Raw genomic sequence first — 8,629 nt, 5'->3', positions numbered from 1 at the left:
CATTTGAGTGACATGCCAAAGAAAAAATTTAATAGATAATGAAGCTTTATGTGATTCTAATACTCATTTTATAGCCCAAATAATTATTCAATTAATGACAAAAATAAGAGACAAATTGATCAACAGAGAAAGTAATCATTAGTGGTCATTGTAGTAAAGGAATCAGTGCAAAAGACAGTATGTTAAAAGTATTGATTCACAATATCCTTCATTTGATCATTATTATTATTATTATTATTATTAGTAGTAGTAGTAGTAGTAGTAGTAGTAGTAGTAGTAGTAGTAGATGTAGTAGTAGCAGTAGTAGTAGTAGTAGTAGTAGTAGTAGATGTAGTAGTAGCAGTAGTAGTAGTAGTAGTAGTAGTAGTAATAGTAGTAGTAGTAGTAGTAGTAGTAGTAGTAGTAGTAGATGTGGTAGTAGCAGTATTAGTAATAGTAGTAGTAGTAGTAGCAGTAGCAGTAGTAGTAGTAGTAGTAGCAGTAGCAGTAGTAGCAGTAGCAGTAGTCATGTAAATAGACTGACGTGCAGTACATGTTTGGTTAATAAATGGTCTTTATTTGGCTTTGACAGGAATATCACTGCATGACATAGCAGCACATACAGTCACAGTTGTTTAGCAGAACGATCTGTAAAGTGTCCACACTCCTCAACTACCCCGGAAACAAGTGAGATGCAGGTGAAAATATGTTTTGTTGAGTTTTGTTTCTTTTTTTTGTTTGTTTCTTTTTTTTTTTCCTTTCAGTAATGGTTAAGGCAAGTTTTTAATTGAACACACAACAAGCAAAAAATCTAACCCATCCGCAGGTATTCAAGCTCCAAGAGTCAGGCCATGCATTCAAAACCGTCGACTGATTCATTTGTCAAGAGGAGACGGCAAAGGGAGATGAAATGAGGGACAACATTGATAGATAGGGTTACAGTGCAAATAGCCCTTATAAGTGACTCTGTACCATATCACCATGACCCCACCTGCCATTTGCAGTCTGAGCTGAGTGCTGTCAGTGTCACCGTCAGCTGCTCTGACACTAACAGCCACGCTCACCTTCACCTCCGCCCAAATTAAACTAAATCACTGACATGTTTGCATTATGAAGGTATTTCTGATTTCGGAAAGGGAGGGAGAACACTTGCAAATAAACGGTGATTTATCAGATAAATACTATTCACTGACAAATGAATCAATCAAAGGTGGGATAATTCATTTTCCCCCAAAAATTATATATATATATATTTCTATATATATTTTTTATATATATAGCAACTCTGTATATTTTTCATTCTTTATTCTTGATATTCATTCCCAGAGATGCACCTCCCAGAAGAGAAGCTGCAGCATAACCCACTCCACCCTCCACAAACATTTGTATATACAGTTTTTCTGAGCTCATTATTGCCGTGCTGTGACACTGCAGTGACAAAAACAGCATGAAAAGGGGTGATAAATGATAAATGCCTACATTTCATTTTGTCGTTGTGGGGTTGAGATGCAGACCCAAGCAAGGGATGATGGGAAAGAGTAGGAGAAAGACGTAGGGAAGGAAAGCATTCACATTCTGTAGGAAACACAGGGGTTGAATTTGCAATTGAAATAGACTCTAAACTCCCCTGTTTGACACGCTAACTTTCAGGAATGAGCTGGTAGAGCATCTGTCTGGTTAAAATCCTCACTTACAGTACTCCCCAACTTTTATATGTAAAAATCAAATAGCACCGTAAAAGTTGGACCGGCTGTTTCCCGTGCTTCAGATGTGTGCGTTGAAGTCTGTGCTAACAAGATTGTGACTTTCAAAGATAACTTGTACTGTAAAGATCGATCATTAATGGCACATTAATGACGGTTACATATATTAAAGAAAACATTGTCCTTTTTCCGCCTTTGTGGCATCGCACTAGCTTAAATCATGACAGATGCTGATAAAACAATCTCTGCTGATGATGTAAATGAATGAAACTCGTCTTCTAACTCACTTGCTCTTTCTAATAAACTAAGTACATCTGAGTTACAGAGCAAACAGAAGGACACAAGGTGTGAGGCATCTCGACTGTGCACATGTGACTGTGTGTGTGTGTGTGTGTGTGTGAGTGGTGTTGTTGTGAACAGGAGATCCATATGAATGACTGGACTGATGAGGAATGTGAAGATGAAGATGATGATGTTGACATTAGCCGTTTAGCTCTTGCTGTTCTTGCCAGTGGGGCTCTCCTTCTTCTTCTCCTTCTCCTCCTTCCCCTTCTCCTTCTGCTTGTCTTCCTCCTCCTCTTCCTCCTCTTCCTCACCCTCACCTTCCTCCTGGTCATCTCCTTCCTCTCCCTCCTCCTCTCCATCCTCTCCCTCCTCTCCCTCTTCTCCCTCCTCTCCCTCCTCTCCCTCCTCTTCTTCCTCCTTCTCCTCTTCCTCTCCATCCTCTTCCTCTTCGTCTTCAGGCTTGGCACTGGACTTCCTGTAGGCTCCGAGGGTGTAGGTGCGAGCAGACATGTAGGAGAAGCCGGGATAGCCAGACTGGACCATGGCTCCGCCCACTGAGCTGAGGCGGCACTCCTCGCCCTCCAGCAGCTTCCTAAACGGAGGCAGACAGGGCAAGAGATAACGTCACCTTCTAGTCTGGATCTGTTTCTATTTTTATCTCGGTGTGTCTCTCCTGAGGGATCTAATGTCACGGATACCACCTCTGCTCTGTGTTTTGGTACGTATATCAGCCCAGAACATCACCACTGTTGCTGAGTTAGATCATTTCACATCCGATTCATAATGTTACACTGGCTAAAGCATCGATTTATCTCTTACATCATACATGTAAGCCTTTTAACCTGTCATTTGGGATAGAAAAAACAATTCTTTACTCCTTGTGGTCCTGCCGCATTGACATTACACACTAGAGCTTCCATTTCTCTCCATTAAAAGCTCATTTTGGGGACATGTTCCTCATTTGACCAAAGGATTAGTGGACAGATGGTGTCATATACTGTACAGAATGTAAATCTCCTTAGGGCAAATTTGTTATTTTTGGTATTGGGTTAATGGGTTTGACAAAAGTAGGCCTTTGTATAAGTCTGGAAGAGTCTTTAACTGCATGTAACTGAAACTGAGCTTCACAAACACACTAGAAAGAACAACGAAAGTATTATTCTACAGTCTCACAAATACTATAACCTTCAAAACAGCTGCAAGTGACCAAAAGCATCTACTGATCTAAAATATTTAATAACTTATGAACAACTAATCCTATCTGTGCATTTTAATAATTCACCTAAAATGCACTTTCTCAGTTTTTTTTGTTTGTTTTTTACCAGCATCAGGTATGTCCTTTTTGACATTCAATCAATCTATTTTTTTTTTTTCCCATGCTGATACACTCACTCTTTGCACAGAGTTCACTTCATTTTATTTTGCCTATTTATTTTTCCTTGCTTAGTGTACAGTTGATTTCCTTTATTTTGTTTTGGTTTAGTTTAAATTGCTTTAACTGTACAGTTTATTTCCTTCATTTAATTTTAGTTTAGCTTAAGTGTTTACCTTAGTCGTGTGAAGGGAACTTGCAAAGTAAGAATTTCATTGCTCAGTATAAACTTCTTGAATCTTGAACAGCTGCTACATAATGAACACTGAAACAATATTCTCTTCTACAGTATTGATTCACCATTAAAACCCATGTAGTTTGAGAAATGGCAGTAGTTGTAGACACTTGTTTCATGTTATGTTAATGATATATTTAGCTGAAAAAGTCACTTTTTCTTCAGTTTTCTGTGTTTTCATAATAATAACCTTTGAATGTACTCTGAACTTTTATGAACATCTACATAATCACTAAATAAAAAACTGAAAATACCTTTTTTCACTGAATGAATGCAAAATGCAGAGGAAAATATCATAATAAATAGGATAAATTACTTAAGAAAGGTTACGTGTAGAGAGGTCACCACAAAAATATAGGTTTTTAATCATTTAAGTGTCAGAAACCCTCCACCCTGGGATCTATGCATGACATATATAATAAACCTGAAGTGATTTTATTCTGATAGCCTGGGTGATGTTGCATTATTTTAAGAGTAGAGGACCTGTAGGCAGCGATCTCAATGTCCAGAGCCATCTTGACATTCAGCAGGTCCTGGTATTCACGCAGGTGGTGGGACATTTCTCCTTTGGTGGAGCGCAGGGCGGCCTCCAGCTGCTGGATGGTATCCTGTAACACACAAAAACACAAACAAATCACAATAAGAAATCATTTTGTCAAGAAGTTACATGGTATTTAAGGTCTAACCACATTCATAACTAAATTATGATTATTAGTAGTAGTTTTACGCTGTTATGCCTGCTTTATCTTCAGTGCAAAAATGTCTTACATAATAAACTAAGAGATTTATCTTTTCATACACACCTGCATCTCTCCAATTTCATTGTTGTGGCGTTCCTCCATCTCTGCGATCTGCCTCTCCAGGGCCTCATTGTGGCCCCTGAGAGCCTCGATCTCCAGGGTACGGGCCTGCACCTGCCTGCGGTACTCACTCAGCTCCTCCTTTGACTGCTTGATGGCGTCCTGGTTGCGGGCAGCCGCCTCGGTCACAGTGGCAAACTTAGAGCGGTACCACTCCTCGGCCTGGGTCTGGTTCCTGGCTGACAGGTTCTCGTACTGACTCCGAATGTCCTTCAGGGCAGCAGCCAGATCAGGTTTGGTCATGTCCATCTCCACTGACACCTGGATGTAGAAGACAGGAAGGAAGGAATTTATTATTAGAAGTTTCATACAAATAAGTAAATTAGTTTTATATGAGCTTTTAAATGTTTTAACGTTATCAGTATTTTTGTTTTGTCTCTTGCTCTTTGAAATTCCTGCTTTTATTGCATTTTGTTTCACTTTCCCCACAATCGTCACACCTATATTGCATGGTGTTTTATTTTGTGAAGAACTTTGAGAGAATTATAACCTAATATGTGTCACTTCCAAAGTCATCAGGTTTGACATAGTGCCCTTAAGTATCACACTTAACACCAGCTTTTAGTGCTCATTTGTCCATTTAGTGCATGTAATGTGATGATGCTGTAATGCACTGGTTTGCTGAACATATTAAATTTCACCGTAGATGTCAAAGAGGCTTTCAATCACAACCTAAAGCTAATTTTAGCCTAATAACAACAACTGGAGATATTTTATATAACCTATTGCTGTAATCCACTAACTTAACTTGTAAACATGACACAAATATTATAGAATCTACAAATTTTGCAGGTGAATTCCATTTCCCTCGCATGTGTTCAGTGCTTAGATTGCTCTGTCTCTCTACAGGGAACATATGCATAAATGTATAAGGTGAGTGTGTGTGAGCTGTGTCCATGAGGAGATCTGCTGCAGGACTGATGAATCGACTGCTGACTCAGACCTCTCTCTGCTGAAGAAGCCTGTGCTGTCAATAGCTTAGAAGGCAGTAATACTCCCTGGAGGGAAGAAGAGAAACCCTCAGAGAAATCTACCCAGTAACCATCTCCTTTCTGCGTGAACTGCTTGGTTCTGCACGTCTAATGAACTGATCTGTGTTCAGAGTAGTAAAGCTGCCTGCTGTCCTCATTCACTTCAGTCTTGGTTTACATTCCTTGTAGTTTTTTCTGCTTTTGCAACTTGATGAAATCTAATACTTTTCCAGGAAAGAACAGCTTTGTCAACTCTCAGAGGAGCGGAAGTCGCTGTATTTTAATACCAATCGAAAATATTGATCGTTTTGTTAATGAAAACAACACGAGTGTGTATTGATTGCAACGGAGGGAAAGACCTGCAAAAGTTTTTTTGTTCAACTATTTGGGCTGTTTGAGGCGTTTTCTTGGTTTAACTCGAAATTTGCATGACAAACACTAAAAAGATGAGATAGTCTACTGTTCCCTCCAGATGGGACGACCACACCCCAGGATTATGCGCATTCCCCCCCTCCCTGTCCCGTACCCCCTCTCATCACTGCCTATAAAACCTGCTCTAACCCGACAGTGTGGTAGGAATGTTGCACCTTAATGAAAACAGCCCCAAACAAACCCCATTACACTGTTCAGTATTTACTGTTTTACACCGAATATTCCCACACAAAACTAAACTGTGCGCCATGAGCTACAGCTGCAAAATAAACATGGTTTAGTCTAAACACGTAGGCGTGGACCTGCGTGGATTAAACTCCACCTTAAAGTTTGTCCGGGGGCGTGACGGCGCGCGGGGTGCTGCAAAAGTGCACGAGACCCCAAGTTTATGAGTGGAGGGAGGGACGGCGCGTGGAGCTGAAACGGAACTGCAGTGCCATCAATTATCCAGTGCGCAGTGTTAGGCTGAGGAGGACGGAGCACGTCCAGCACACAAAAACTGTGTGGTGTTTGGATTTTATCTGTGGGTCTGCGTTACTGCATAGGCTACATAAACGTGTTAAACATGTACAGGCATACTTATTATTATTATTATTATTATTATTATTATTATTATTATTATTATTATTATTATTATTATTGCAGTAGACCTGTCGACAAAAGGATATAGTAACATTATTACACTCACACTGATGTTATTATGAAGTTCTATCAGGTCACCCTCAGCCATCATGGCACCGGGATACTGTTATGTTTGTTTACAAATAAAAGTGGCTCCGGGATAGTCCCCAAAACAAATAAGTAAATGTATTAAATGATGGACAGTATGTCATATGTAAGTGTTTAAGTATTTTCTGACTATAAAACAGTTTGAATAGGAAAAGTGTGGGACTGGTTTTGCCTCTGCAGGCCTGAAGGCCGTGGAAACAGTGGACGGGACAGTGGGCTGTGTACCTGCGTGGCCTGCAGTGAAGTCTGGAGCTCCTGCAGTTCTTCCTCGTGAACTTTTCTGAGGAAGGCAATCTCATCCAGCAGGGACTCTACTTTCTTCTCCAGCTCCAGACGGGCCAGAGTGGCGTCGTCCACGTCCTTCCGGTAGCCCTTCAGAGCGTTCTCAGCCTCTTCCCGCATCCTGGTCTCCTCCTCCAGCTTCTCCCGCACGCGCTCCAGGGTGTCATTCATCTGCACGCAGTCCAGGTGCATCTGGCTCTTCTCGTGCGTCAGCTCTTCCACGCGCGCCCGCAGCTCGCGGATCTCTTGCTCGTACAGCTCGTGCAGGCGGGAGGGCTCGCTGTTGCGCTGCCGCAGCAGCGTCACCTCCGCCTCCAGAACTTTATTCTGCTGCTCCAGGTTGTGAACTTTCTCAATGAAGGACACGAAGCGGTCGTTGAGGCCCTGCAGCTGCTCCTTCTCATTGGTGCGGATGATCTTGAGCTCGTTGGTGACCGCGGTGGACTGGGTCAGGTCCATCACGGACTCCGGCATGGAGGAGAAGACGCGGCCGGGTGCCGCCGTCCTGCGGTAGGCGGTGGAGGACATCACGGATGGAGAACCGTAGGTGCGGTGGTTGCTGCGGTATCCCGCAGAGTGCATGCGGGACGGGCTGCTGCCCATACCCACGCGGCCGGACCGGGGAGCATCTCCAAAGATCTTCCGATAGGAGCTGCTGCTGTAAATGTCGCTGGAGTAACTCATGTTTCCTTAGTGATGTCCGGTCCCTCTGCTCTGTACGGGAGAGAGTGTGTGTGAGGAGCTGAGGAGTGTGTGAGGGTGAGTGTGTGAGAAAGAGAGAGAAAGTGAGATGCGAGTGAAGTCTGGCCAGGACAGGTGCTTTTATAGTGAAGGCGGCGGCGCATCATTTGACGCAGGAACAGCAGGAGATGAGGGAAACCTGCAGGCTTTTGCAGAAAGCCTCCACCCTCTGGGGAGACACGAATTCACTCATGCAGATCCTCTTTTGTAGCCCAGGCATCAACATACAACTACTCTAAATGAAAACACACCTAGATGGTATCTGAACTGACTGAACTCCTGTTATTATTAAATTATTTAATTACTTTCATGGACTGAGTTGATGACATGCAAACAACATTCCACTGTCATAAAGTGCGTAAATTCATTTTCTCCGTCTATAGAATTTCCCAGTGGACTGTGTCATGTTACCTTCAACTACTGTCCACTGTCATTGCAGTTTTGCTTTGCTGTCCCAGCAGAATGTTAAATGGGATCGATGTGTTGAGCTGTGCACCACTGTGTTTTGGTGCTGCAGTCTGCATCCAGCCGCCCTCATCCTCCGACCTCCGCAATATCAGAATACAGGATGAGACTCATTAAGTGGCGTGATTCTTGCACTCCCACATCATCCCAGCCTTAAGGGGAGACATGCTGAAGATGGAAAATGTAAATAAAAAAAAATAACTCATTCCTTTTCTCTGTCTTTATACAGAATCAGAAACATCAAACCTGTGTTTGTGCAGTTTTCAACATGGTTTTCATATGGGAGAGCACAGAAATAACAAATCAGAAGTCATCTCTGTGATGAAAAATTAGACCCTTCTCCACAGTGAGCCCACAGCACACATTACTCACATTATTGTGCAGGTGTTTAGTGAAAGTCTCATTATCAGGCCTGTGTGATGATGGACTGGGAAGTGCAGCACAGAGCTGTCGCTGGCCTTGGTCCTGATCCAGGGATAACAGGGACCACGCCCCTGCAAAGGAGCGAACACCCACCCACAGGACTGCAGCCTCCCCACCTCCAAACACCACACAAGGAGCTTCCTGTGTTTAGG

The 8,629-nt window shown here is 42.5% G+C and overlaps 1 protein-coding gene across 1 annotated transcript; it reads right to left on the bottom strand.

The window, feature by feature from the left end:
- Positions 1–535: 535 nt before the first annotated feature.
- On the bottom strand, positions 536–7,689 carry neff1 (neuronal intermediate filament family member 1). The gene is made up of 4 exons (XM_030143857.1): positions 6,792–7,689; positions 4,378–4,695; positions 4,058–4,182; positions 536–2,559 (listed from the first exon to the last, which is right to left on the bottom strand). The coding sequence occupies exons 1-4, from the start codon at positions 7,530–7,532 to the stop codon at positions 2,172–2,174; spliced, it is 1,572 nt and encodes a 523-aa protein (XP_029999717.1). The 5' UTR covers positions 7,533–7,689; the 3' UTR covers positions 536–2,171.
- Between the last annotated feature and the right edge of the window lie 940 nt (positions 7,690–8,629).

The sequence above is a fragment of the Sphaeramia orbicularis genome, chromosome 9 (assembly GCF_902148855.1).
Source record: "Sphaeramia orbicularis chromosome 9, fSphaOr1.1, whole genome shotgun sequence".
In the NCBI taxonomy this organism is placed as follows: domain Eukaryota; kingdom Metazoa; phylum Chordata; class Actinopteri; order Kurtiformes; family Apogonidae; genus Sphaeramia; species Sphaeramia orbicularis.
The sequence above is the reverse complement of the archived record's forward strand: the minus strand, read 5'-3'. Positions and strand labels throughout refer to the sequence as shown.